This window comes from Lagopus leucura, unplaced genomic scaffold, assembly GCF_019238085.1.
Source record: "Lagopus leucura isolate 7727_CA_CO unplaced genomic scaffold, USGS_WTPT01 Super-Scaffold_100012, whole genome shotgun sequence".
In the NCBI taxonomy this organism is placed as follows: domain Eukaryota; kingdom Metazoa; phylum Chordata; class Aves; order Galliformes; family Phasianidae; genus Lagopus; species Lagopus leucura.
In genome coordinates, this window is record NW_024962267.1 from 5,136,060 (window position 1) to 5,148,614 (window position 12,555).

General features: G+C 45.4%; 1 protein-coding gene across 6 annotated transcripts in view; it reads right to left on the bottom strand.

Annotated features, from left to right (window-relative positions):
• Positions 1–1,425: 1,425 nt before the first annotated feature.
• The window catches only part of WIPF1 (WAS/WASL interacting protein family member 1), a 48,791-nt gene continuing 37,661 nt past the window's right edge, over positions 1,426–12,555 (bottom strand). For all 6 annotated transcript variants that reach the window (XM_042874439.1, XM_042874443.1, XM_042874444.1 and 3 more), the window contains 5 exons: positions 12,093–12,269; positions 10,093–10,860; positions 8,315–8,527; positions 7,326–7,439; positions 1,426–6,061 (listed from right to left, as the gene is read on the bottom strand). In XM_042874439.1, coding sequence (XP_042730373.1) covers positions 6,006–6,061; positions 7,326–7,439; positions 8,315–8,527; positions 10,093–10,860; positions 12,093–12,269 — 1,328 coding nt within the window. In that variant the 3' untranslated portion in view covers positions 1,426–6,005. The remainder of the gene's footprint in view (positions 6,062–7,325; positions 7,440–8,314; positions 8,528–10,092; positions 10,861–12,092; positions 12,270–12,555) is intronic.

Sequence of the window (12,555 nt, forward strand, 5' to 3'; positions counted from 1 at the left end):
AGCTCACATCATGTTACATATTTGGTTGCTTTTCAGAGAACTGTACCATAGCTGAAGCAGCTGTTAGGAACCACTTGTTATAATGGCTATCAGACAGAGAAAACCCAACCCTGGAGGGTTCTGTTTCGTTAGCTAACCTAAAAAATACATAATTGTTGCATACACATGTTTGGAGCAACGTTTAACATCTAAACTGATAACGGATTGGCCAGGACCAATTTGCTAATAGCAATGCACAGTGCAGCCAAACTGTAACAGGGCAGGATGGCTGTGGGAGACGCTGAGCCAGTGCTTGATCCTTCCTGCAACTGGAGAGCATTTCCAAGCATTAAAAGTATACTGGTTTTTGTTTTGTTTGTTTTTGTTTTCTTTTAAAAGCAACAGTATTCTTTTTTTGAGTTAAATGGAGGAAGGGCTGCGCTGTGTTATGGCTCAGGTCAGTTCCTTCTTCCCAAAGTCAAGCAAAACCCAGAAAGAGGCATGTTTCCTTTGACTGAACCCAGAAGAGGTGGTCCTGCTAGCTGACCCTTGGGTTCATACCTTTGGGTCCTGGTTCAGGACTGCTGCAGCCAAGTTCAGCCTGCAGAACGAGCTCCTCCGCAGCCCATGTACCCACAGCCTCCACCCCCTTCGTTGTCCTGTTACCCACACAGCCCAGGCACTGGTGGACCTTTGAATACAGATGAGCCATGGCTTTCTGTGGCCTCTGGAGAACGCAGAAACCTCTGTCCCAGCCAGTCTGTAAACTGAAACACCAACAAGTGGTCCTCATGGCTGCCAAAGTACCCACAGCTGTGCAAGAACGAACCTACGGCTAAGCCTGGCGAGGTCAGTGAGTTTCTGCATGGAGCTTTTTAGATCAGGATTTTAAATGACCTTTCTAATTTTGAAGGAGACACCAGAACTGTGGCCTGAATTGGAGCCTTCTTTGGACTTCTACCAAAGAGTCTTCCTGGGTTGAACCTGGTTCAAATCTCCTGAAAAGATGAAGTACAAAACCAAGAACAGGGCTCTAAAATCAAAAGGAAGGTTTCATCTGTACGTGATATACTCTGGAAGCATCTTGGCAAGAGAGTGGAGATAACAGAACTGAGGTTAACACCAAATGCTACATTTTCCATATAATCTCCTCATAGCAAGTGTCAGGCTTGCAAAGCTGAGAACCAGCACCTAGAGATTTTGCCCACCAATGGATAACTAAAGCAAGGTGTGTGTGCAAGCACAGCATCACTGCCCACACTTCTTATCTAATATTCTTTACGCCAAACTAAACTCTGGCTTCTCTTTCCTTGCAGACACCTAATCTTCCCCATGTGAAAGCCCAAAGCTCCAAGGCGAGATGCAGGCAGGTGAGGAGCTGCACTGTTGCCACACACCCATGCAGGCTCACACCACGTTCTCAATGCAACAGGCTGCACCAGCGAGTAAATAAAAGTAAAATTTATTTGGCATAGGATAGAAAAATAAGGAGAAAAAAAAAATCACATACAAGATAAATGTTAAGCAGAAAAATTTCACAGAACTCGATTAATATTTTATAAAAGTTCCAACTGTAAGCGCCTGAAAAAAAAACGTGTTACTTTCTGCTCAGCCTGCATTGGAAGTTATGTTTCTCTTTTATAGCCCTGCGTGACTTTGAGTCCAAACTTAGAGTGCCTTCTTATCACGTACGAGTTTATGCTACAGAACCTGTATCGCAAATTACAAAACGTCAGCACACCAACATGCCACTCCCTTGCCCAGGGCATGCAGCCCTCTCAATTTCCCTCCGCACTCCCCACATTTCCAGCACCCTGTTCATAACTGGTAGCAGTGCCACCAGGCAGGCTGAGCAACCCTGCGTTCCCTTAGGGACACACAGAGCTTTTCACGAGCCACTCTTTGTGTCTTACTGAGCACCTCCAGTAAGAGATTCTCCCTTTTTTTCTGGTGAGTACAATCAGAAAGGTTAAAGTTCATCCAAGACACACTGTACAGACTCGAAGTACCGCAGTGACAGGCTGAGTGCACTGACAGCATTCACAACCTCACACAGCTTACACCTGGCTCAGTGCTTTCATACGAGTGCCCACATCCAGCCAACTGGCTTATCCTCCATGGGTGCACTTCTCCCCAGCTCCCCTCTCCTGGCAGCCAACATTCTGCTTGAAACAACCCCACTTTGATCATCCAACTCCACTTTTTGCATCCAAGGGTAAATGCACCCTTCCTACTTTTGTATTCCAGCACAGAAAAAGTTGTCTTGCAAACTATGTGAACCACGACAGCAGCTCTGTTCTCCAGCAGAGAACTACTCGTAGAAATGACATGTAAGCAGTCAGTGCTGCAAGGACGAACTGCTGCTGTCCTTCTAAAATGGCAACTGAAGCAACTTCTCTAATAGCTCAGTCTTGTAGAAAACAACAATTTTTATGACTCTTTTGGTGCTGGGAAATGGTGGCTTCTCAATGAGAACCTTGCAACCTTATTCAAGAAGTGGTTCATTTACAGAAATACAAGCTTCCTGCGCCACAAGCTGAGCTTCCTTCAACAACTCTGAACACAAATCACTGGGACCTTTTCTCCCTGCAGCTGCTGCACAAAGTCAGAGCAGACAGCTTGTGTTTCCTTACAGAAATACTGAGCAGAAATTACTACAAAAGTTATTCTCATTTTATTTACTTTGTCAAATTAAACAAAAATGAACATTCATGGCCTCTGTCATGCAATCCAAGTCTTGGTGACGGCATAAAAAAGCTTTGAGGTGTGAATGTTATTAAGACAACGCCATTAAAGCAAAATCAGTAACCGTCAGATGCAAGCAGTGAACCCAGCTTAGTCCTTTAACGCCACGCAAACATGTTGAAGGCAGCTGGGCTGCCTGGAGAAGGGGAGGTTTCCAGAGCAATGCCAGCAATGGCACCAGTGCCACCATGTCTCAACTGGAAGCTGACCCGCACCTCTCCACACATTCAGCTCACTCAAGTTAGCAGACTGAGCACGCACCAGCAGCAGAACTTGGCGCAGCACTGTGCAATGCTGCTATCAGCGCTGTTGACGTTGGGATGTGCAAGAACGACGACTTCATTTGTCTTGTGAAACACAGAAAGTTGAATAAAAAAGTCATAAGGCACCACTGGATCAACCTGTTCTGTATCCTTTTTCTTTTTAAGACTTCATAGTGAAATAAATACCTTAATACTGCTCATACTGTAAAAAGCTATTGATACGTGAAGCGATATATGGAAGATAAAATGCTGCATTGTTCTGGATTATACTAGGGAATTTTATTGCAAAAGATACAAATAGTCAAGTTTGTTGCTAGGTGAAAAAATACCTCTTTCTGCATTTTTAAGGTACTTTACATACATGCCAAACAGCTGTTCTGAGGAGGTTTCTACAGTACAAGGAAGTGGTGAAACCAACAGGCACCTTGGGTTCCTCAGCTTGTTGACAGGGCCTTCTACGCAGCCATTGTAAGTGAGACTGAATCTGACTTGCCAAGTCACTGGTTAAGGTCCAGACTTTCTGGTCAGCGAACCTTACCAAAAAGATCAAATACGGGATATTCTGAATGATGCAGAGGAGTGGCAGAACAATCTGCAGCATTTTACTTGAAGTAAAACAGTCATACTGGAAACAGGTAAGTTACAAGACACAGTACAGCTCTTGGATTTTATTTTTTCTATTTTTTTTGGCTGCATAGCTGTTTGGATATTAAAGATTTGGCAGGTCAATGTATCAGAAATATTGTATTCTTAAATTCAGAATGTTGCTCCTCAAAGTTGTAAGTGCTTCAGTTTAATAACATGAATACAATAATTTATCCTTTAAGTTATTATCCTAAAAATCTTATTTGGACTTCTATTCACATAACAATAAGGCAAAGAGACAGGCACTTTGCATAGTGCACACGTTTAAGTGACATCCATAAAATACATAGAAATGCAGTACTGAGCTAGGCTTGATCTCAAGGTGCACCTGTCACATGGAGGTCCCATTAATATTTCTATAAGAAACTCTAACAGCCACGACCCTGCAACTTGATGTAGATACATCCCTGCGCCTGCGCACTCAATTGCAGGTTCAAGACTGTAGACAGTAACTGAAAATATGTCATTAGATACAAAAATGTAAAAACCTGTATGTAATCAAATGCTATCACAGCTAACAAGATTTTGTAAACAAATACCAAGAAGGCCAGGAAGTTACGTTGATGTGGCCGCACCCAGCTCTGCCTTGTCATGGTGACTGTCCCAGTGGTGGGACAGAGGCAGTCTGCCCCTCCAAGCCCACTGACAGGCAAGAAGCCCCACATGCAGACATTGCAGTGGGGTTCAAGCTCTCTTCAGATACATTCCCTGGATTTTCTAGGGCTAACCTCATTCTAGCCTCAGCTTAGGATCACATCTCTCACACTAGAGAAACACTCTCTTAACTAACATAACTTTTTTATTTTTGTTTTACCCAGTGAACATGGTTGCTGGTATAGGCTTTGTAGGGGTCCCAAGAAGCATGCTGCTGAGGAGACAGAGGAGAAATTTTTCAGGGTTAAAGTTCAGAAATCCAATTAACAAAGAGCTATGATTTGGCAATATTCAAAAATTCAGAATTAAAACCTTCCTCAAATTTTCAAAGGCATTTTACATGCATTTGGATCCTTTTACAAAACACTCTCATTCGATGAACCCTTTTCTCAAACACAAAATTCAAAAGCCATTAAACATACAAACCGATTGTCACAACGTCAGAATACTTTTCTCTTTCTTCTATCAGCATAAGTCTCGTGGCTCTCTGCTGAGGCGCCCTTCAGTGGAGGTTGAAAGAACAGGCTTCATGGTAAACTCAGAAGGCCAAATCTTCCCATCCTCTTGAACCAGTGCAGATAGCAAATTTTGGAGCTCATGCTCCCACTTGAACACACTAACCCCAGACCTCCTTCATGACATCAAAGAGCTTCCACCTATGCACATTTTTGACCTCAGCTGCTCTGCTGTTACATGAGTCAGCTACAATCTCTCTGAGACTGTCACCCGAGCCTCAGGAAATTTTTTAAATTAAAAACCCATCATTTAATTGTACCAAAGAAACAAACGGAAAGCAGTCTGTGGAGCACTGGTGTTAGAAATGTTTTACAGAAAGAAAAATTACAATAACTGCTGCATTTCCACTAAGACTACTTTTGAAGAATTCTCTGCAGGTAGTCTCAGGAAGAGTGCGTTGCAATAATCCAGGACACGGATGACTGTAGGATAGTCCACATCAAAGTAGAAAAGCACTAAGTGATTAAAACTGTAATGTTATTACAAAACAAGGAAAAAAGGTGTGAAAAAAGATATTTTTATGCTGCCAAATTCTTCACTTGTGCTCTTTTTTGGAAGATTCTCTGCAGATAAAAATAAGGCCAGACACACTCCATCCTCAGGACAGGACGTGCTATCTATTGTATAGAAAATTACAAAATTACTTGACTAAGCTGAGGTGAAAAGATTTAAGATAAACTTTTGGTTCCCATGTAGTAGGAGTATGGCTCGCAGAAGCAGATGGACCAGGTCAGGCAAACAAAGAAGGCTCCAGGGGATTCTCAGCTATACAGTGTTCCCTGGCAGTTGGTTTATAAACAGCAAACAGATTGTATTTGATTGATCAAATAATACAGCCACTGTACCCCACATGAATGAAATAGCTTTGTTCCAGCTCTCGTTAAATTCAAAGCCAGACCTCTGTGGAACTCTCAAGAGGACAGGGCTGGACCTGGTAAGCATGATGCATGTATGACGGGCATGGTCCATAAAATGCCTTTCAGGACAGCCTGCAGTATAAGCGAACAAAATTTATAGCTTTGAGCAACTATAGTTCATAAGCTTTGTCTATTACTTTTGTAATAGACTGAAGTTTATTCCAGCTGACAAGCCAAAAGTGGAAACAGAGCAAAACAGACAACTTTCCAACAATGTGAACAGGAGAGCTGACTTGAAGGAAACCTCGTAAAACAGATGTCGCCCAAAAAAGGGCCAGAACCCACTTCACCTTGGTATAGGGGGAAGCGGGGGGACACCTCTTTCTTTTCGACCAGAGCCTCCTGAAAAAAAAAGAAAGTTTTCCATTACTTTTTATAGTGGAAGTTTACATCCAAGCCAGGAGATCTACTCATTTCCTTGTCTAACCATTTAGAAAATATCTTTCCAGTTTCTGGTTAGTTTACTCAACAATGCAAGAACTTCAAACAATGTTAACTTCAGTTTGTAACTACTGTTATCTCCAAATGCCTAGGAACTACTAGCATTTCAGTCCTTTGCTCCCTTTTCAAAGTCAGCAGGTCAGTCACTCTTACTACATAAACACATGTGGTCTCAGTGCTACTTGCAACACGCGTCAATGAAAGCAGCAAGCTCTAGAAGTAATGTTTCAAAGCTCTTCATATATTTCCCCAAATAAAGATTTTCATTCAAAACTGATTTCTTTGACTCTCTTTGTGGAGTAATAGGAATGGGAAGAAAGGTAAGAGCCAGAGACTAACAGGAATTTCTGCTCCACACCAAAACCTCATAATTTGGAAACAGGACAGACAGAGAAACATGTGAGTGTACAGATGATTACAGGATAACTATGAGCACTGATGTGACCTATTGTGAAAGAAGTGAATTAATCCTTGGGTGTACCAGGCCAAATGGTGCTAACTAATGGAATGCCTGAGACTCAACTGGAACAGCATGTAACACTGATCAAAAAAGATGAAATCAAGCTGAAATGTATATAGCAGCAACATCAGTGATCAGAGAAACAGAATTTAGCTTAGAAGAAGAGTGTAATACATCCTGATATAATGACCTCAGCAAACTAAAAGTTGAGAGAAGAGCACGACTTGTCCTAAAAAAAACAAACAAACAAAAAAGCAGGGGTTTAATGCACCAACAAGGGAGAATAAAGATGATTTTGGCACACAAATAAATGAGTCATGCATAGATTTAGACGGGGAATGAGAAAGAAGTCACAGAAGAGAGTTCCAAGAGGAGTAACAGGGACAAAACCACACAAACAAAAATCAGAAGGCGAAGCTGGGATTTTGCATCTCTGTCTGCCTGTAGCAGAATATTATGGCAAAATGGTATCTTACAACACAGGTTACAACTTAGGAAGAAAACAATACTGCACCCATCCCACTCCGTAGTACAAGTTTAAAAGGGCTTGTGCCTGCAAACCTGTATTTAGCGTTTTCTGTGTGGTGGAGAGGAGAAAACAAGATGTTGGAGAAGTTCTGAAACCTCAGGAGCCAATCTCCTCCCCATTCACACTTTCTAGAAAGATACGTTGAAATCCCAACACCAGAGGTGGAACAAACTTACCTCGGTTTTCATTTCTTGCTAGTTTACTGGGATAACTTCTATTCACAGGTACATATGGCTCTGGAGGTGGCAAATCAGATATAGGATGAAAAGAAAATCTGCTTTCCCACTCATCTGAAAGAACAACAACAACAAAACAAAACAGAACAAGATGCATTTTACTGGTTGGTTATGTGATACAGCTTCAGAAAAATCAACTGATTCTAATACTGAATTTCTTACATGTTTTCTATTGCAAAATGCTTTGATAGCTGAATACTGAACCAGCATCCTATTAGGTTATTTACCGGGACTGAGTTTTAATATGTTTATTCCCATGGTTACAATTAGAAACCAGGTTCTGAACCTGCAAACCACTAAGGGAAAAAAAATACATTTGAAACCCATCTGCCTTATCTGAAGTGCAAAGATGATTCAAAAGTGTGAGTTACAGTTTAATTTTCTGCTTGCTTTTCCTCATAAATGTCAGAAATATCAACTTCCATAGCCATCCATAATTAGCCAAAAGATGCATCTATCCTTTGTAAATGACAACTCAAAAGAAAAGCATAATGAATCTTTAAAACTCAGCTATCTTGAATCTCACCTTTTCAAGAAACATCGGCAAGGAGAGAGAAACTTGACATCTTCAGCAGTGTTCTGACAACCTCTTCCCTCCTCTGTCTTTCAGCTTTCAGTTTTTGAGTCATCATCTAACTTGTTCTGACTTACAAGGAGTTCTAGTGTAGCTATGGCTTGAATTCACATTGCAGTCAGAACAATCCCCTTAGGACTTCTTCATGCACTGTAGCAAAGCTAAGTATGGAGAAGCGTTTCTTTTTTCTTTTATTGCTATTCTTTTTCAGACTATATTTCAAAGGGTTATTTTTAAGCCTATATTGACAGCTTTGCAGTCCTGTTCTATCCTCTACCCCACACTTTTTTGCCACGTGAAGCCAAAAGCAGCTACACAATTTCTATGAGGGCAAGTAGCTGGGAGCACAGCTTACCGTCGCCTGAGTCCTGGAAGCCGTTCCGGAGTGCTGATGAAGGTGGTGGTGGTGGTGGTGGTGCGCTTGTCCCCGGCCGGTCTGGGGGAAGCGGTGGCCGGGGCCCACCTCTCTGGTTCTCCAGCCCAGCCCGGGAAGGCAGTTGGGGAGCAGCAGGTAAAGCCCTTGAGGTGCTTCCATTCCTGCTGATGGGAGGTGGTGGTGGCAGGGGGCCTGAAGAGAGAATAGAGACAAGTACAGAAACGCTGTTTGCCCCTTACTGTGCTGTAGTGGCACACTGCTGCCCGTGTCCCATGGCCTCTCACTAACAGAACACAGGCCAGGGTCCCTGGGAAGAGCAGACCCCACCTCCCTGCTCCCTGCCTGCAGAGGTCAGAGGAGCAGGTATACCCAAACACAAACACACCTCAGCACCCATATTCCTGCCTCCCTCAGCTGCAGATACTCTGTAGAGGTGCTGGCCCTTGAAGCCAATTTCAAACCACTCTAAATCACATTTTCCTCAATGAGCAGTTATAGCAGGAACTTTGTAGAGTGGGGATCCAGCCCATACCCCACCAACTCCCCATGTGTCTTCACAGTGAAGCAGAAAAGCTCTGCATGGCAAGGTGAATGCACAGCCCACACAGGGTGGGAAAGTGACGTTCCCTGAGCAGCAGTAAACTGGGACAGGAGAGGAAACTACAGCTTGGACAGGAGGAAGCCACGCAGAGGGCGTGGAGGGCTGCACACGGCCAAAGGTCTCAGCACCTCTGCTTAGTGCAGTTGGGCAATTGACAATTATGTTCATTTTCCTAAATGCTTCCTTGTTCTGATGAAATCTAGTTACAGACACATACTAGAAAACCAGAATGGTTTCTCTCCCTAAACCTTATTAAAACCCATCATCTACCTCAAACCATTGCAGAACAGTATTTACATTTATAATTTATATCTCTAGCTTCCTTCTGCTCATTGACTCAGCAGAAAGGCAGTGTACATTTACTAAAATCTGCATCAGAAAAGAGCTAAACAGGAATCTCCTGTGGAAGCAGAGGTTGTCACGGGAGAAGTTCCTGCAGTGTCCAAAGTCACAGCTGTACTCTGCAGAACTGCTCTGTGCTCCCCAACAAACGTGAGACGACTCCTGCAGCCAGGCAGCCATGTGCCAAGCCTCTGTGAGTGCACTGAGGTGCAGCTTCCTTGTGTTATGGGGCCCATTTGTGCCCCAGCTCTTCCAGCTCCACAAGGAAAGCCATCAGGCACATGAGGAGCAACTCTTAAAAGTTACAAACAGTGATTGTCAGAGGACAAAACATGTGATGAAATAACCTGATGGAGACAACGCTACTTTCAGTCTCATCCTGAATCTGTGTCTAGCAGGTAATGACAGTTAGTCACGCTGCAGCAACTGCCTCCTGTTTAACAACTGTCAGATTGGCCTTCTATTAAAGTAATTTGTATTTTGTTGTGTTTGTGCCTTCCAACACGTAGGAGGCCAGGCTTTCCATTCATGACAACACTACCATTAAGTCACACTGGCTGACTCAGGAAGGTGAATGTTGTCACTTCATGGCAGCTGGGTAAAACAGGTCCCTGTTGGTAAAGGATTTGGTGGGCAGCCCCTTCTTGTTACAGCAACTACACAAAACCTGCCCTGCACAACTACACAAAACCTAGATCCGTGAGTTAGTCGGGAACGCACAGTAACGTCATTTGAGCTACAGTGGTGCCCACAAGCCCTCATTTTTCAACTGCAGGATCCCTTGTGCCCAACAGCGCCATGCCCCAGCCCCTACCTGCTCGGCTGGGGGGATCCCTGATGGGTGGAGGGGGCCTCTCACTGGGCGGTGGTGGCAAAGGTCCAGAGCGGCCGCTCCCAGAGCTGGGCGCAGCAGGGGGCACCAAGGACAGGTTCCTCTGGGGCAGTCGTGGCATTTCATCACTGCTGGCGGGACCAGGGGGCACGGGGGGCGGCCCCGGCCTGCTGGGGGGTGGCGGGGGTGCAGGAACTCCGAGGGGTGGCCGCGGTGAAGCGGGCACGGGTGGCTTGTTGTTCTGCGGTGGTGGTGGCGGCACGGCCATGTCCCGGCTGGCAGGTGGCCGGTGCCCAGAGGGAGGTGGCGGCGGCGGCGGCTTCTCATCCACTGGTGAGCGGCCAGGTGTGGGTGGCAGTGGTGGTCTGCCCGAGTAGGGGGCTGCTGGGCCTGGGCTGGGCTGCCGCAGGGAGCCAGCTGACCCTGCGCCTCGGCTGCCTGGGAATGGCGGTGGCGTCGGCCCCAGGCTGGGCTGGCGGTTGAGGACAGGCACTGGCGTCGAACCCCGGCTGTGCAGATTGGAGGCAATGGGCCGGGGCGTGCTGGGCACCGGTGGCGGTGTGGCATCAGGCTTAGAACCCACATCGGGCCTGGGTGGCGGCAGGCGGCTCCTTTGTGGGTCAGCAGCTGGGCTCCGCTGCCCCAGCGGTGGCCCTGGGAAGCGAGGCGGGCCGCTCGGTGCTGAGAATGGCTTGGCAGCTGCAGAGCGGGCTCCAGGCGGCAGTGCGGGTGGGCGGGCTGCCCCAGCATCTGGGCAGGAAGAAGAGAGACAGGGAGAAGGCATCAGCAACCAGAGAGGGCCCTCCTCACATAGCAACACTGTGCTGGGACACAGCTGCCCAAGTGTTCGGGGACGCTCTGCAGAACAGCTGGCAGCAAATCTCAGTGCTATTTGGGATCTGTATCACAGCAGTTAGGTCCTTCCAGCTCAAGAGGAATGGCCTGTGGGGTTCAAGTGACTGCAAGGCAATACAAGTATACAGCCCTCATGGAGCAAGCAGTAACACTGGGAGGGAAGAAAAGAACTGGTGAAGAACAAGTATTTGATACCAGCAACTCAAAAGCAAAAGGAGCTGTAGCATTGACAATTTAACTATTTAGCAACTTAACAACTGCTGTCCAGCAAAAGGGCTTTGCAGCCCTTTCTAATATTTGTGAGCTACTTATGTACTTGTGTATGTCAGCAAGAAGGCAGCCAGCCTTGCAGTTGAAGAAACACTGTCCTGTTGTGCCAGGAACTTTTGCATTAATACATGTTCCCAAAATAGACTATGACACAATAGAAAATACTAGCTCCAAGAGACTGTTTTGTACAAATGGGCTGAAAAATTACATTAGTCCATAAAATATGCAGGATTCATAATATTTTATGACCCCTGTTGTCCAGTCCTCCTGTGTGAAATGCTACATCCTTAACTTTAGGAAACTCAGGAGTTGCAGATCTCCTTTGTTTGAAGGGGCACGGGACTCTGGGCAGCTGTTTAGCCAGCTAGAAGAACACAGAGTGTGCCCTCCAAGTGCCGCACGTGCAGCAGCCAGCTGGGATGCCTCCTTTACCCTAAGTGGTAAATCACACTCTTGAGGAGCTGACGCAGATGTACTTTCCAAATGGAAAGTTGATCTTTTTTTCTGGTACAGAAGGGAGAAATAATCCAGAATCCTATTGACTCCCCTCTGGTCCTGCACACCCACAGCTAAGGAGGACCTCACTCTACTTTGCAGGCAGCCACTCAACACTGCCAAGATCTTTAGTTTTCACCAATAACTGGGAGAAGGAGTGGAAAGAGGGGTCTCACTTCCCCTTCATAAATCCTACTATTAAGAATAAAACAAGATTCAAGATGAAAATTTCATTTCTTGATAGCCTAAGATGTCTGAAGACACTCTCAATCCCAGCAGGTAATTTATTGCTGCGGTTTGTAATTAATGTAAATAATGTGTCGTGTAACTTGTTTGCACTGAAATTGCAAGATCTTTCTTACCAGCATCTCGACTCGCAGCAGATCTGAGCTTTGGCATTCCTGCTTGAAAAAGGCCTCCTAGGCCAGGTGGTCCACCACCACTGAAGCCGCCACCACCGCTGCCAGCACCAAAACCCCCACCACTGCCACTGCCACCTCCTCCAAAGCCACCGCCACCTCCACTGCTTCCCTTGGGTTCTGTTGGGAAAAAAGTCCCCCATGTTATGCAGAGAAGTGAGGTTGATCCTACAAAGTATTCTCTTTCATTACAGCAACACTTGTAAGTGGGGATAAAAGGAGAAGCTTTCAAAACACTTAAGCAAGCCCTTGTTCAGGCTGGATGTCACAGCCATCACTACCACTACTGTGCCATGGAAGAGGTGGAGCAATAAACATAGCTACTGAGTTCTACTAAGCCATCACTTTCCTTTTGGCTGCTCTGGACTGGAAAGCAGAGAAACAGTCACTCTGGAGAATCTGAAAC